At 42.9% G+C, this 18,057-nt stretch overlaps 1 protein-coding gene across 1 annotated transcript in view; it reads left to right on the top strand.

Annotated features, from left to right (window-relative positions):
• Positions 1-6: 6 nt before the first annotated feature.
• The window catches only part of LOC118429557 (ras-related protein Rap-2a-like), a 33,007-nt gene continuing 14,956 nt past the window's right edge, over positions 7-18,057 (top strand). The window contains exon 1 of the mRNA XM_035840082.1: positions 7-936. Within this exon, the coding sequence (XP_035695975.1) occupies positions 769-936 (168 nt within the window). The 5' untranslated portion in view covers positions 7-768. The remainder of the gene's footprint in view (positions 937-18,057) is intronic.

Below are 18,057 nucleotides of genomic sequence, written 5' to 3' on the forward strand. Positions count from 1 at the left end.
GCACCGGTGTGCTCCGAGGGCGTAGGCGGAGTCTTACCGGCAGTCCTGGCAGCGTGGGTGCAGCATCTTTTCGGGGAACAGAAATCTTCTAACAGTGATACGGTACTGATGTCTATAATACCGGTCGACAAGGTTTAAAGCCGCTTCGGGGAAAAAATCATCCCGTCGTCAAGCGACGAGCGGAAAACGTCTGGTAGGGAAGATTTATTGGGAGGTTTATAAAGAGTGTTTCCTGTTGTGGGAGGCAGCACGCCTGGAGGTCGCGCTTACGGAATCAGCCGGGGAGGCAACAGGGCGCTCTACGGGGGCAGGCGCAGGTTACCCCGCCTAGGAACAACACCTGGGGCGGTGGGAGACAAAGTACGGGGACCGTCAGGCGCGCACAGGTGTAGGTAGACCACGCCAGACGCACACTCTAGGCTGTGGCCATCTGGCAGGCGTGCACAGACCGTAAATATAGCACACTTAGCTGGGATCAGACTGTCAGACGTGCACACGTCTGTCTACGTGGTCCGTAGACAGACCACGCCAGACGCGCACAGATTGAGACCGACGAGCACAGACAGCAGATAGACCACGCCTCAGGCTGAGACCGCCAGACGCGCACAGACCGTAGACAGACCACGCTCCAGACGCACACAGACCGTGAACAGACCACGCCAGGCTGAAACCGTCAGACTCGCTCGGACCTTAACAGACCACGCTTGAGGCAGCCAGGCGCGCACAGCCCGTAGACAGCCCACGCTCCAGACGCGCACAGTCCCCGGCATGGCTGCGGAGCCTCAGCAGTACACCCAGCGGCTGGTGGTGCTGGGAGCCGCCGGGGTCGGCAAGTCCGCCATCGTGGCGCAGTTCCTGTTCGAGACCTTCACCGAGAAGTACAAGAAGACGGTGGAGGAGCTCTACTGCACCGAGTACGACGTCTACGAGACCAAGGTGGGTGCTTCAGGTTGTTTGTAATACCCCTGTCACATTCGGCGAAAATCGATCGGACGACGAGTCTGCGGCAATCGCCCAAGCCTAGCTAATAATAATAACTTTATTGCACAACACCCGTGAATAGTTTCATCACGTTGGTATATAGGTCACTGAATAAAGAGACTCTTTGTACACAACCAGTGCTTTATTCTCACCGACGTTTCGGTGACCGTCTGTCACCTTCTTCATGGCAATTCTGACTGGTTCACATTGTACTGCAGGACCGGTGTCGCTGCTGATTTTATTGCACAACAATTGTACAAGGTACAATGAAAAGTATGGCTTATATGTGACAGTGACGGTTTTCAGGTGAAAAATTCGCGCAACCCTCGGTGTGGTATGGAAACTAAACCTTTGATTCCCGGATGATCGTTTCCGCGCTCCTCGCGACGTTTGTGGGCGGGAGGCGGAAATCGTTCCGCTAACGACTTCCTGCTCCGGTATCCTGAGATATGCTTCCTCCATAAATGCTGAAGTACCCCGCGCCTACTCGCCAAGCTGTGGTTAAGCTCAGACTCTTTTTGTTTTACGCTTTTTAAAGCTTTTCTGACGGGCTTTCTGTTTGGTACAGCTTTCTTGTCATCACTAAGGAGGTTACTGCTGGAGCATGCATGTCATCAGGTCAGGACTATGTGGCAAACCTGGTGTCGCCTCTCCGAGGATGAACTGAACTGAACTGATGCCTCGATCGTGGCCGCAAAAAAAAGGAAGCCCGATAAAAACGTGAAAAACAGTTCGAAACCAGCCCGAGTCTAACCTCTGTTTGGAGAGTAGTCCACACCATCCTTTGTAGCTACAAGGGGAGCAATCGCAAGAACTATAAATTTAAGGATGGAACCCAGCCTAACACTTGGTAGGGTGGAAAGATGACTTGGCCTGGGTCCACCTGGGTCCGAAATTGCATAGCCAGGAGGTCATCGTCCGGCAGATCGTTGCTATGGTTTCCCTGACACGCGGCCGCCTCGTTGTTTGCAGACGTAATGCTCTGGATGAAGTCGGATTTATGTCGTGTCGTAGCAACAACCCCCGAAATGTGCGGCAGTGCTGACAGAAAGGCGCGAGGGCGAGAAAAACAAAGATAACACACTGGGTACCTACTGGCTACAAATACACCCTATAATGCCTATATCATTATTATTATTAGAACAGATTTGGGCAGCAAAAATATCTGGAAAAGGACTTTCGTTGTTCACATTGTTACATATGAGTATTATTCCATGCATATTTAATGGGCTTGATTTCTACACCTTTATCACTTATCTATTTGTAGGTGATGGTTTTTTTTTCACATATTTCAAACCATGATTTTTTAGATAGCTATCCTAAAAAACAATCGAAACAATAAATATTGCATAATCAACAAGTCAGACCTTGCTACACTCTGATGGCAAACGTGTGAATAATGTAATTAAATAGTCATGATTTATCAATAATATTTCTATCATTTGTACGATTCTTCTTTTTCACTTTCATGCCCATAATTTGTATCGAATTTGTAAAATGATTTGTATTTGTATCTTGTTCTTGTCCCCTTTCTAATTTCAAAAATACTACCTGAGGCTCCTTATCCTTATAAACGGACAGTTCCGCAAAATTTTCAGGCTCATAATTTGTATCGAATTTGTATCATGATTTGTATTTATACTTAACCCTCAAACCACCGTAGCTTTTTTGTGACGTAGATTACCGTATGGGGTCAAAACTGACCCCAAAACATTTTGTACAAATACATTTTTTGTGTGACTCTTTTTGTGATTTGTATATATGTTTAGTTTCATTAATCTATGTGGAACAGTCTGACATGATTAGGTGAGAATGTTTCTAGCTCATTATCATAATTTATGCAAACGATCATAAGGGCCACATTTTGCACCAATGCTATTCAGACTGGGAAGGAGGTTTTTGATGCCAACTTCAATGCCGTATAGCGCATGAATGGCTCATGCTAAAGCCACCAAACTTGGTAACTTTTGAGAAAATAGTGAAAGCAAAAAAATTCAGTGAATAAAGTATGTTCGTCATTTTTCATGTTGCCATGGCAACGAAATTCTTACAGACATATTTATTGCTAATTATTATTATTATTAAGTTTTCAAATTTTGCATTAAACATTTAAGTTTTAAGGTTTTCTTAGCAGATATCAGTTGTTTATCACATCTTATGAAATTCAACGTAAATTTCATAACCCAATATTCATAATTTATGCTAATTCAATGACATCATCAGGCAAAATCCAAGATGGCGGCCGAGATTACCTAAATGACGTCATAATGTCGTCATATAACATGATATTGGCACAAAAGCTGTTACAATAATTTTGGCTGACATGTACATCATTCTCTGAAAATTTCGTGATCCTACGATAAGTAGTTCAGGTGTGGGTCGCAAAAGTTTGTTTAAAAAAATGCTGGGGTCAGTTTTGACCCCACTGGACCATACATAAACTTTCTAAGATAACTTAATCAATAATGAGCCAATCTCGTTAAAAACGTATAAAAAGTTATAGGACATATATACAAACAAACTCATTGGAGGAAATTTGTTTCCGACCAGAAATGCCATGATGGCACACATCGATATACGCCTGGGGTCAGTTTTGACCCCATACGGTGGTTTGAGGGTTAATGATAATTTTTATCTTGTTTTTGTCCCCTTCCCAATTTTAAGAATACCACACGAGGCTCCCAATCCTTATAAACGGTCAAATTCGCAAAATTTTCAGGCTAATTTGTATCGAATTTGTATGATAACTACCTTCGCCAGAAGGTATTTGTATTAAATGATGATTTGTATCTTGTTTTTTTCCCCCTTTCCTAATTCCCAAAATACCACCTGTGCCGCTGTGGCTGCAGGCCCTTATAAACGGTCAGTTCCGCAAAATTTCCAGGCTCACATTTTGTATCAAATTTCTATAATGATTTTTTTTGTATTAAATGATAATTTGTATCTTGTTTTTGTCCCCTTCCCAATTTTAAGAATACAACATGAGGCTCCCAATCCTTATAAACGGTCAATTTCGCAAAATTTTCAGGCTAATTTGTATCGAATTTGTATAATAACTACCTTCGCCAGAAGGTATTTGTATTAAATGATGATTTGTATCTTGTTTTTTCCCTTTCCTAATTCCCAAAATACCACCTGTGGCTACAGGCCCTTATAAACGGTCAGTTCCGCAAAATTTCCTGGCTCACATTTTGTATCAAATTTCTATAATGATTTGTATTTGTATTAAATGATAATTTGCATCTTGTTTTGTCCCTTTCCTAATTCCCAAAATACCACCTGCTGTTGCCAATCTTTATAAGCGGACAGTTTAGCGAGTGAATCGCCTTGTCATTCAAAACCCGGGATCGTGTTTCAGCCGCCGTGCTTTGGTAACCCGATATCCGTGGTAACAACGCGCTGCTTTTGTGTGGTGATGGCGGCGAGAACAAAGCATCCGTCAATCATCCACAGTACAGGAAACAGACAATGTTTGGAGACAAAGCGAACCTGTGTTGGCAAAATATCGTTCCATATTTCATTCGATACTCTTATTTTAAATTGACCTTTACAATCATTTATGATAATAATAAGAGTCACTGTTATTGTTATAATTATCTATAATCATTCATAATTGCTAATAAGAATCAATAATTATTTACAATTATTATATATTATCATTATATATAATTAGTCTAATGTTGAATTGAACTCTATTATCATTTATTTGTACAATGACTTTGATATGCTCAGGTTCCCAACAAAACTCAATAGCTTCGCCTGTTTAATTTCTTTAATCCACGCTACAATGTGCGTTCTTTATTTTTAAAGTGAAATTCGGACATAAGGCCATGTTGATTTGATTATATGGATGATGTCCGCGCGCGCATCAATATTTGGGCGTTTCCATAAAAAAAGTGTTCAACCATATCGTACAAAGCAGATGTTAAATCAGCAATTATATCTTATCAGAAGATGTAAAATAAGCAAATATATGCAAAAATGCGATAACGGCGAACAGATTTTGATATCGTAGAATGTCAAAGTCAGTTCCAAATTTAAAGGAAAATATGTGAGCAAAGCAAAAATAAAGAATCTATTGTTCTGTATACCAGATTTATGGTATTCAGTCCTTTGCTCAACCGTTCTGACCAGTTTGCTCTAAAAAAAGTTTTTTTTTCTTTGAAACCTTTATAATTGATTGATATGTTTATTGCAAGTTCTTGCCCGAGGGCTAATTGCAGGTACAAACAACATGTAAAATAAGGAAAAAATACAAAGGTGCTAGGAACTACATTCTATGACTATGCTATGCTAGTGTACATTATACTGGTTTTGTTGGGTTAGACTTCTTCTCTTTAGGCAGTGGAAGACGAATTTACCCACTTCTTTTATAATGTGTGGGTTCTTTGATTTTAATAGTAGGATTGATTTTTCATTGTCAGGGATAGTTGGAAAGTAAGCGTGTATTTTGGATACACTCATAAATAGTTGGTTTCTTATATCATCATAAAAAGAACAATTAGTGATAAAATGACTCTCGTCTTCCACAGCATTTGAGGGGCAATATTTACAAATCCTCTCGGACACAGGTAGCTTGATATATCTCCCCTTTATATGCGCACGCTCGCACCAGGCTTGGGGGTCCCAGAGGATGTGAAGCACATGATCAAATCAACATGACCTTATGTCATCGAGCAATCGCTTTGAATAGATTGTACCGAACATAGAGAGAACTTTATTGCACGGCATTTGTACATGGTACAATGTCATCATCATGGTACAATGTATGGCAACAACTTATAACAAGCGACTTATTCGCCACACTACAACCATTGGCCCAAAGGCGTGATGTAGCTAGCCTAGCACTTTTCTATCGGTACTTCCATGGTAAATGCTCGGCAGAACTTCATTCACTTGTGCCTTCAATACGAACCTTCACTGCAAGAACCCGTTTAGCCACTTCCACGGAAACAAATCATCCTTTTTTCCTCCACAATCCACCTAACAGGAGGAAGTTCCACGCTCAGAGCTTTTTTCCTAGAACAACATCGCTATGGACCACCGACTTGCTTCCCCACAGGGTACAGTCTGAAACTGTTTAAATTAAGGGTAAACAAACATCTCTCTTCACAATTCAGTAATGTAACCCAAAACGCTTGAGTGGCTCCACGGGCCTTGTTTTGCGGTGAACTCTAAGTACAAAAAAACAAACTATTACACAAAGTACAATATAGGTGTATAGAATACGACTTAATATCCTAATTAACAAAACAAGAAGGGCTAACACAAGTCGCATATTGACGATTACAGAGGCATTGCTCTCTCGAGTTACCTATCTTCTTCATTTACTCGTATCCTAAACACTAGATTGCAAAAATTTGTAGAAGATATAATAATTTATTATCGGACACACAATTTTGACGTAGTCCATACCCAGGATACGGCCCTCTGTGACGAGACCTTCCGGCTAAACAAATGCGGCGTTAGATGAAGCTATGAATAGCACTGCCATATGGAGGGAACCTTCTTCGGCTGTGTCTATACATATTCACAAGCGTCGCCATGACAACAGTTTCCTTGGCAACATAACATTTGTCTCATTGGTCAGAGATCCACGCTGTCCGCAGTACTGAAACCACAGCTGTGATTGTGTGAGGAAAATTAAATTTGCCACAAAGAATTTCCTTTCGTTGATCATATTTCCGTTGTTATGTATGTATCATATATCAGTAAGAGGCTTCTGTACTGTTCTCACCTATGATATACAACACATAATGATGGTAAAGTCGTGGAAAAGGAAGCAGGTCTGTCGAAAACTCTGTAACCTAAGTAGAATACGCAGAAAAAGAGGTTTCTGATAGCTAGCAGGTTCATGAATTGAAATCTGACGCGTTTGTGGAATTGTTGACATAGCAGGCGACCCTCACCTTTTCAGGATAGCCTTGCGACCTGACTGCAAGGTTTGATCCACTCACACAGGGAGGAACTCCTACTATTTCCAATCAGTGTGGCGGGTTATTTCACCCGCTCGAGGCTTTACTTGGCTGCCCCCAAACAAGGAACCTCTTTTAGGTGCTGATTTTTACCTGGGTGAAGCGAGAAAAGCCGTGTAAAGTGCCTTTCCAGTAGCATATCTGACTGCTGCATTGTCTGCATTGCAGCAGCCATATTATATGCTTATGATTACATTGACTCTGGCGAATACCATAACTTCTCTAACGAAGTCTTACAAGATGCACAGGTCTCCATTCTGGTCTAGTTGTTTACCTGCTGCTTCCCCATAACAAGTTTGATGTCATACCTGGAGACGCTGATAACTTTCCGTACGGCCCGGGCTTATCACACGGGCTCCATTCGAATAAATCGAACTGTTTCGAGTGGGCCGAGTACGGCGCCATCGAAAGTTCGAATACCTGATTCGGACGTTGGAACATTACTGTTGCAACGCTTTTATTTCGAGGGCAACAAATTTGTTCAACTTCTGGCGCATTTCGCATCAAACCTTGTGTTTTCTCAGGTGGGTATGACATTAAAAAAATGTCGTTGGGAGATCCTACCCGCGGTCGGGCTGGCACCTCGGGTGATACAGAATACGCCGTGTTGTGTTCTGTATTTACAGCCTATGCCACCGTTGTCCTACCAGTTAAGTTGGTATTGAGTCTGTGTCTCGTTGGGTAATGATGGCTGCAGGTTCCTGTTATGTCCGACCGTGTGAATGCGGGGAAGTCTGGTTTCCCGGTGGGAAAATGAGATTGCTGTTTATCGCCGGCGATTACCCGCCCAGCAGGTGGTCATTAGGACCTGATTGTCGCCGCTTCGGGCTGTCAGCTTCCATATCGGGCAACAGGGGCCGAACGCCATCTTGTGACGTCACACGCGACGCTGGATGCATATCAACTGGAGCGGTTACATAATGTTCAAGCATATGTTGTTGCTTTTTTGGGGGGGGGGGATGTTAATTACAGAAGAAAAAACGAAGTAGCAGCCATCTTCTTAGATCAAATACAGCATTTTCTTAAACTTTCGGTTATTCATGGAAGCTGAAATAGGCAGGCCGCTGTTCATTGATGTTTATGACGGAAGAGGCAAGGATCGGAGAAAATGTATAACAGAGGTACAGTCTACATCATTCAAAGTCCTAATAAGTCTATACACATAACCTTAATTTTCAAAAACTGACCGAAAAATGACTGTTTGACTTGGAGATTTCCTAACCTACGTCAACTAGGTACTAGGCTCCTTACTACACAAAGACCAGGATTTCAGGAGAGAAATCCAAACGGGAGCTTTCCGTAGCCTTGACTCAGAAACGTGCAGATATCAAACACTCTAAACCTCTGACGCTCCAACACCGTCAAACTTTAAGTAAAAGGATTTAACCTACCGTTTCGCTGGTACACGAACGCTTTCAAATGCATTTTACATAGGGATTTACTTTAAAAGACTTTTAAAGGGATTTCCTCCGGTATTCCCGGTTTGCATCTCTAGCTTTGACAAGTTCAAACAAGTTTTGCCCAGGAGTCTACACCTACATACTCAGTAAAAGTTTGTAGCCCACTGCGTCAATAGGAGCACACATGTGGGATAAGGCCACAGTGACGTACTTTTATGGATCAGCGCGTGTATCGATTTTTTTTTTTTCATTTTTGGGAACGGAAGTCGTGTTCTAACAGATCTACCGGTGAATACTGGTGACAATGGTAAGAATCGCGAATAAAAGAAAGAATATATTTTGGGTAGTCTGAAACAAGACAAGCTCCCATGTCTTTGCAAGTGAGTGCAGGTTTCTCCCAACTGGTCCTGATGAAAGAAAATTGGGTAACTTTTGTGAGGCAATCGGTACGGTGTTTGACCCAGATAACATTGATATTGTTGTTGCTGTTCATGATGATGGTAGTATTAAGTTTACTGTGTAAAGTTCTGCGTGTCTAGTCATTCTACAGATTATTTTGGTTGCGTACATGTATAACTTAACGCATTTTACATTTTACATCCACATTTCGTGATCCCACGAGTTTCAGTCCGTGCAGAAAGAGTTAGTCCGCGTAACAGATGGGTTTGCTGACGACGGGGTAAGTGGAGGCTTTATCCCAGGATTTCCTCACGTCCGCCCACAGACAGACAGACAGACGTTCAGACGCGTCGCGCGCTCTGGTCTTATATACCTGGCGTTCAGACGTAACAACGGAAGCTTTAGTCGTACTACGCCATTACGCTACGTGCACGCAGGTATTTCTATCTTGGTACATCCTTAGATACATCCTTAAGATGTTTTACTGCAAGAGGCGGTTTGCTGTGTTCTCCCACGACTGCCCACAATACAAACAGTTCTAAATACCTTTATGATGTCAGCCACAGGAGGGTACGATACCTACGTCATTACGTGACGTACACGCAGGTAGATTTGTCTCAAAACAATTGATCCTTAAGATGGTTTACCCCAAGAAGCGGTTCGCCCACGACTGCCCCCAATACAATCAACAGTCTTAGATTATCCTTTTAATGTCAGACACAGGGGGTTGTATTAATTACGTCACACAGTTGCATAGGCGCAGGTAGGTTTATCTTCATACAAGGATCTTAAAGATGGTTCACAAGGAGCGGTTTTCTCCACTTGAAGCACGAAGTCAATCATTATCAAACATTTTGACAATGTCTTCAAACAATTTACGCCACGGGGAACTCGACCCACACATGTATGATCACAGTTCACCCTTGTTTTTTTCGGCACTTACCTACTCATTTGCAAAAAGTCGTTGCCTGGAAAGTAATGACTGCAATAATTTGAAACTTAAAGAATATTGATGAAGGTTTCATAGTATGGAGTTGTGCCTCGAAATTTGAGTTGTGCTTATTATTTCTGGGTTAAGCCGAGAACCTATTGATTACCCATCGTAAACGCAGGTAGACTTATCTACACACGAGTGATCCTTAAGATGGTCCACCGCAGGGAGTGGTTTGCCAATAGTCTTGCTGTTTCAACCCACGACTGCCCAAATACAATCAGTCCTAAGTACTTTAAAGGTGTCAGTGGGTTGCACTAACTACGTCATTGCACTTATCTTCATACAAGGGATCCTGTAAGATGGTTTCACCACAGGGAGTGGTTTTCTGAGAATCTTGCTGTCCCCCGTTACAAACAGTCCTAGGTACCCTTATTACGTCACACGTTGTACTAATGACGTCATCAAGGTGCGTAAACGCACTGCAGGTACGTTTTCAAGTTGATACACTAAAAGATTCTTAAGATGATTTACTACAGAGAACACTTTCTCTAGTGTCGCTGTACACCCACCCACTACTGTTTTTATTACACAAACACTCTTATATCCCTCATATCGTCATACACAGTGTCAGGGGCTTATACCACATCATCCAATTACGTACTCCCTTGTAGATATTTCTTGATGTCTGGATGAAAGTGATTCTGAAGATTATTTACCACAGGAGGCACTTTCCCCGGGGTCTCCCTACTTCCGCTCACTACTGGTCCTCATCTTATGGCTGTTTCCTCCGTAGTCGAGGATGTGAGGGAAGTTCTGGAAGGTCTGCAGGCCCTCATGTGGCTGAGCAGTCCTATCTTCGACCTGCACACTCTGCTGCACTGCTGGCAGGTGAACTGGGCAGAGGAGACGGTCTGGTCAGCCGCCTCCTTTCTCATTCTCCTTCTATTTTCAGCATGGTTGTGTCACTTTTTCTCAGGGGCCTCCGCGGATCGCTTTGTCAAAGTTCTCCAGTTTGTTCTGTTAGCTGCTATATGTATGTTTTCCCAGTGAGCTTCAGGGATGCCAGCCACTCTGAGCTGTCGTTTTAGCTGGTCTTTGTAGCGCTTTCTTGGAGCACCTCTGGTACGTTTACCTAGGCAGAGGTCGCCGTAGAAAACGGCCTTTGGCATTCTGGTGTCGTCCATCCGTGCCAGGTGACCTGCCCATTGGTCCTCATACCACCGTTCTAAACACCATTAGATCGCCATGTATGGGTCTGCACTAACTGTTGGGAGACGTAAGATTGTTTTGCCAGGTTTTCTTTTTTTTACGTTGTCTTCTTGTCAATTGTGCATAGAAAGCTATAAAATAGAATTTTTTTAAGTTGAAGTTGCCCGTACATCTGTGCAGATGCTTCGGGGTGTCTCCTATCTCCATTTCTGTAGCCCTTGGGCCATACATGTGCAAGCCACTACAGCAGGGCGCTGGCCCGCTGATAGTGATGTGTGTTGAACTCCCATACCCTTCCTCATTGGTCCTGAGTGCTAAGCAGAGAAATCAGTATGTACCATTCTTAAAGTCTTTGGTGTGACCCGGGATTGAACTCACGACCTACCGAATTTTGCAAAACTATTAAAAAGGCGAAGCCTAACCTCTGCTTCCTTTTTTTTTGTAAGACGGCTTCCGGCATCTTGACTCCCTTCTATCCCTTGTAACTGTACTCAGCCCAAGACAGACTCTATCCTGATATCGTCAGACCCACTTTACTCTTGTGCCCTTGGGAAAGGCACTTTACACGACTAGTGGCAGTGACAGGCCTTTGTGGTGGTGACAGGCCATAGGGGCATGTTCGGGCATGACGCACCCGCCATGACACATGAGTCAGGGGTAGGAGGAACTCCTTGCATCCTTGGTCGGAAGTCCTCCTAGGAGACGGAAAACTCCAAACAACAAACCTGCATCTGCTGGGGCCGTCTTACACGTTGCATACAGTTGCCCCTGTAGGACTAGTGCGCCAGTGGACGAGAGGGTGGAGAAGGACGTGCACACCCCTCCTTCACCTTAAAAAAACCCAAGTGCAGGCCAGGCAGACGGGTCACCTTAAACCCGTCTGCCTACCATTGTCTTCCGAGACAGACGGATGCCAACAACTTTACTCTTAAGCACAAGTTTGCACCCGGCTGCGTCAGTCCTACATTCGGCCGGTAGCGAGCACGCATTTTTCAAGGGCCAGCCAAATGATATTTCCGCCATGATTAACTCGGTATTTTCCGAAAACATCTGTGTTATTTCTAAATCATTTGTCTACTCTTTGGTGGAGGAAATTAGAATCGGGTAGTGACGTCACAGGCAGAACGTCGAGTCTTCCGAAGTTATGGGGGAGCGATTGGTTCAAAGATTACAAACATGTTTTCACAAATGATGAAATTCTTACGTGAATGATATATGAATTTTCGTTTTACCGGCAGTCAAAGAGGAGTTACTACTGCTCTATAAAGAATATCCGACATTATGAAAGAAAAAGTCTTGAATGTTAAAAATAACTTGTTGTTTTTGTAACCATTTACATGTATCATAACTATTCCATGACAATTGTGGCAATCATGTGGTGTATAGTGGTTATACATATAGCCTGTTACTGTATAAGTACATGAGAGAAATGCTTATATAGACGAGGATTCCTTTTCCATGCGCATTACCAATTGTGCCTAAGAAAGGTACTATTACTTATACGACAGTGGACACTGGTGCTTCGAATTACTCCATGTACAATAGTAGCTTAGTTACTCTGTTTTTGTACAAATGTACTGTTTGTTTTACGAATAAAGCCTTGAAATAAAATTAAAAAAAAAGAATATCCGCCAATTCCAGACGTATTGATGTCCACCCACAGAAATCCACCGCGCAAATAACCGCACTTCTTATAGCCAACAGACAATTAAAGGTCATTACACAAACACACAGGCCGAACTGATAGAAGCTTTTCACTGGGCGGGCTTGACGTCATCGTGACGTCATCGTGACGTCATGCCTGAGGGTGGGGGCTGTGATCGGGTCGTGAGTGGTTTAGAGGTGAGATCCGATCGCACTTTAAGGAAATTTTCAGGGACCCGAGGGGTAATTCTATCCGCGTCTCGTAGTCTCCGGGCTCATTGTTAGTATTAAAGTGGTTTATTATCAGACTGGAAACTTATACTTCAGCATATGCATTCTGAGGTTGTGGCGAGCATACCGCCGACGTCAGCATTCGCTGATTGTAGGCAATACCTATTACGTCTAAGCATATTCCATGTTTGCTTTTAAGCGAACCTAAGCAATATCACATTGTTAAGAGTGGAAATATTCTGAATAAGGCAGTCTGTATAATATTGACATCTAATGCACTAATTTAGCACATTTACATCATTATTTCATAAATTGAGCCGTTAAAAACAGCGCGGGAATGAGTTGCACAAGGATTCCAGGTCAAGTCCTTATCTGGGGGTGGGGGGGGGGGCAATAATAAGGAATATCCTTGTGCAACTTGTCTCTGTGCTGTTTTTAACCGCTCAAAGTATCAAATTATGATGTAAATGTGAGAATACAGTGCAGTAGATGTCAACATCATGCAGATTGCCTTATTCAGAATATTTCCACTTTGACTCTGTAATATTGCTTAAGCCCCCTTTACGAATCAAGAATTTAGCTCGGCCGAGTTGTCAGCGAGCTCTAAATTACGAGGAGGCATGGCTCTGATGAATACGAACAAATGGCAGAGTCTCTTTGTCGGCATCAGGGTCATACCTCCTCGTAATTTAGAGATCGCTGACAACTCGGCCGAGCTAAATTCTTGATTTGTAAACGGGACTTTAGGCTGCCTTTAATCCGGGGATCGCAGACTTGCCCCGTCATGAGCTAGCGCACACCAATGCAGCACACGAGACATGAACGACCTTTCCCGATTGTAGACAATGTTAAATTATTTCATCAATCTATCAACGTTTAAAAGATATTTATTTCCAGACCTTTCTATCTGAAATCCACAACGATAAAAGAGTTGCGACTGCAAAAAACAAACTACGAACATACAGACTATTAAAACAATATTATAAAGAAGAAGAATATCTGAAGATTGCCAATGTACGCCACAGATCTACCATCACAAAACTAAGAATCAGTTGCCACAAATTACGAATCGAATCAGGAAGACATAACCACACTCCTCTAGAGCAAAGAATATGCCAATTTTGTAGTTTAGGGAAAGTAGAAGATGAAGTACATTTTACTATGGATTGTCCTTTGTATGATAGCGATAGGAACATTTTATTTGACTATGTGTTAAGTAAATATCCCCACTTTAGACACTTGTACAGTAAAGAGAAATTTATATTCCTGACAGCTTTTGATAAACCAACTCTAACCAACCATACAGCTAGCTACATTTATGCAATTACCAAGAAGCGAGAGGAAGTCGAATGTCATAGAATAGATTAGACGCACATCTGCATATATAGATGTGTATGATTGTTTCCATTGTTACATATATGTGATTCTTACCGTGTGACCTGTACTTAGCCCAGTGGGGCAAAAATGTGCAATAAAGGTCTTCATTCATTCATTCAATAATTAATACATCGCAAGAGAAATTTCATGTCTGTTTGATACGATACTAGAACTGGATCCAGTGATCGTTAAGTCCACTGCCGGTTGTACGCCTCAATGCATGCCGAGAGTTGAATGACCTTTACCGATTGTAGCCATTTTTTATCATACTACTCAACAAATTTCATAATGCATAACTGTCTGGCAACACGTCTCAGCGGAGTCGGACAGTTGAGCGACCTTTGCTAATTTTTATCATATCAATCAACAAATTTCAGATCTAATCTTTAACTGGCTACAATTTTTTTATCATATTATTCAATAAATTTCATATCTATTTTAATGAGATTTAACTGAACCCAGTGATTCTTTAACTGGCTGGTAGGACGCCTTGAAGGAACGACCTTTGCCAATGTTTACCATATCAATCAACAAATTTCAGATCTATTCTTTAAGATGTAACCTTATCCAGTGATTGTTTAGTGGCTATTAAGGTGGTATCTCACTGCGCTTGCTTTTTGGTGCACCGGTGCGGCACTGCGGAGTTCGTTCACGGCGGCACTGTTTTGTTATTTTTGCCGATTTTTTATGATTCAGATATTGCGTAATAAGTAAAAGTATGACTTAGAAGATAATAAAATGCACAACAAAACGTAAGAAAATTCGTTATCTATCTCTGAAATTCGTTGAGTCATCTACGAACCCCGCAGTGCCGCACCGGTGCCACTAGTGCACTGAGATACCACCTTTACATCTGTAAATGCAGAAACTTTCGCGGTGGTTTAATGTTTTCGCGGTAGCAGTTTAACCGTGAACTTAAAACCACCGCGAATATTTTCCCATGGCAGTAAGAGACTACAGTGCATGGTGCTACCGCGAACTTAAAACCACCGCGAAAATTCATTTTTCCTGCTACCGCGAAATTAAATCCCCGCGAACTTAAATGCATTTACAGTAATTAGCACACCTCGGTGGCGTCTGCGGGTTCAATGACCGCCACGCATTGTGCCCTCCTACATTATCCCTCAGTCATTGACCCCTCGGTCATTCACCCCACTGTCACATCACGCAAACGCGCATCTCTTCCACACAAACATCCGTTGATGGGTGATTTAGCGTGCGAGATGGGGGAAGATTGCGCGGAAGGCACTTACAGTAATGACATTTAATGACGAGAAGCCAGATGGTCCTGAGATATCATTGTCAAGAGCGCGCTGTATTGCGTAACAAGAGAAGTTTTGTAGTACACTTCAAAGTCAAGTGTGTTTTAGGGCATCGCTTCCGCCTCGGGCATGGAACTGACAAAGATGAATCAAGGAATCTATCAAAACCTATCACACAGACATCGGGAACAATGTATGGCAATATATAACAATAAATAATAAACCTCATCATATAGTAAAGTTCTTCGCACACAACCAAAGTAGTGCTCACTTCCGACGTTTCGATGCCTGTCAGACACCACCATCAGGTTTAGAATGGCTAGATCTGCTTCTGGAAGACATCGAAACGTTGAAAATAAGAACTACTTTGGTTGTGTCTGAATAACTTTACTATATGAGTATTTACCAGCCTAATGAAACTATTTTTGAATATCCCTTATCCCTAAACTTTCTATGAATGTATATATTCATTGTTCATCGCACCATAGTTGATTTTTCTTGCATACTTCAAAATTGGGTTTGGCTGAAGTCCCCTTTTGGAACAAAATGACTCTCAAACAGCATAGACAGCACGTATTTGCATTTAGTAACGTACGGCGGGTTGTGCCCTTAGCTAAAGCGCGCCTCTGTTGTTGCGGGGAAGATTGCCCTGATGGCATGGCAATCATTATCGACATCCAGTCGCGATAGAATCGGTTCCATTTGCCAGGTGTGATTGCTTAACTCCATTTGCGCTACTCTAGAGTTAATGACGAACATAATACTCTTAATAAAGGTAATTCTAGCTGTTTGCGGCTGATTGCATGGCGCGTGTTGCTCAATCTCTCCCCTTTCGTGATTGTGCGCGGCCCGCCACTAAGATTCTGATCAACAACGCGTTAGAGGTGGTGCCCTTATCAGAAGGTAGTGTCATAACACGTTTTAGCAGAGTCCCACATTTAGCTGATGGCAGCTTAGTCCATAACCAGGAACCCAATCTCCGTGTGGCACGGCCCACCGTAGATATTGTAGGCTCTCTACGGGACCAGTGCAGCTCTCTGCCGCCGGGGTTTCCGTTCACACCCGGTAGGACTTTGGCCAGTGGGACTTTGAGACTAACATTTTCGATATTTTTGAAATTTATGGCAAATATTTCAGTACCTTCTTTTATTAGCGGCCAAAAGTTGCTGCGCTCGTGGACGTCATCCATACAATCAAATTGCCAATGCCTATATAAACCTTCAAACCACAATGCGCTGATCCATCGTGGTGGAGGATCCTTAACGAGCTCGATTCTGTTAAAGTTCGCTTCTCGCGGGACCTTTTTGCGCGGGGAAGATAAGCAGTTTATGGGCCTGAGCTCCAGGAACCGGCAGCAGCGGAGTCAGTCACGCCTGTGGCGGCTTTACTACGTACCGACTGATGAGCATCTAATACCAGCTCAAAAAAGAACAAGAAACAGCCATGACTTCAAGTACCAGAGTTACCAAGCTAGAATTGATGTGTTCACAAATTCTTATTTTCCCAATACTATCGTAAATTGGAACTTGTAATCACCAAGAACAGTAGGGGCATCTTCTCTGGATAGTTTTAAAGAACGCTTGCAGATAGATGTGCAGAGGTTAGGTGTGACGGATCGTTCAGTGTAGTATAACCAGCTGCTGCCGCACCGCGTGCCTGCGAAACTGGTGTGTTACGCCGAAGGGCGGTTATTATACCGGGTATATAGATACAGATGCAGAAGCTGGTGTGTTACGCCGAAGGGCGGTTATTATACCGGCTATATAGATACAGATACTACTGTCCGGATAGACCGGTGATGGCTGTCACTAGCAGGTGATAGATGTCCGTTGTGTGTTAGAGAGCCAACAGTGGGGGTAGAGGTAGCCTCTACCAGACTCCCCAAATCGCTGGAAAAATAGTAGAAATTGGCCAAATAAACAGAAAACACACCAGAGGAGTTGGCTGGCCGAGGAGTACAGTTTGCGACATCGTCTTTGAAGTCCACTAAGTGTTATGTAAAAAATTGCGAATTTGAAGTAATCCTTTTTACTTATGACTGTCCTGATAGACCGATGATGACTGTCACCAGCCGGTATATTCCCACTAATATCACAATGGAATGAACTCTCGCGAGATCTCCACTCGCGTGAGTTCATGACATGTGATATAACTCCCTCTAATTCACAAGTGAATCATGAGCCGCACGAGCAGGACGTTGCCTAGCCGAGCTCCTGAAGCGTTGTACCCGCCATGTGCAAGCCGGTGACATCTTAAACTTCGGGGAACGTTTTTGGAAACGTATCTTGCCGGCATCAAAGGACAGGATAGTTTCCTATGGATATAGTGTCGGTAGTCTAGAAGGTACGCAATATTGCCTTGCCGCCTTTTGGCGTGTTCTGGAATTTTCTTTGAAGGTCTGTTTTCCCGCGCTTTGGCGGGAGAGTGTGTCTTAGAGAAGTTTTGCTGTCTGAATTTTGTTCCTTTATTTTGTTAATTTGTTTGCTCACCTTTCCTAGGGCGTGCAGTTTGTGCTTTTAGAGCATATTCGCGAGTTTTCTAATGTTTTTCTGATGCTCGTTTCATTTTTGTGTGTAATTTGCATCTGTATGTGGACCGCACGTGTTCGGGTGCGCAGGTGAGATTGATTCAACTCAGTAGTATAT

The sequence above is a fragment of the Branchiostoma floridae genome, chromosome 13 (genome assembly GCF_000003815.2).
Source record: "Branchiostoma floridae strain S238N-H82 chromosome 13, Bfl_VNyyK, whole genome shotgun sequence".
Lineage (NCBI taxonomy): Eukaryota > Metazoa > Chordata > Leptocardii > Amphioxiformes > Branchiostomatidae > Branchiostoma > Branchiostoma floridae.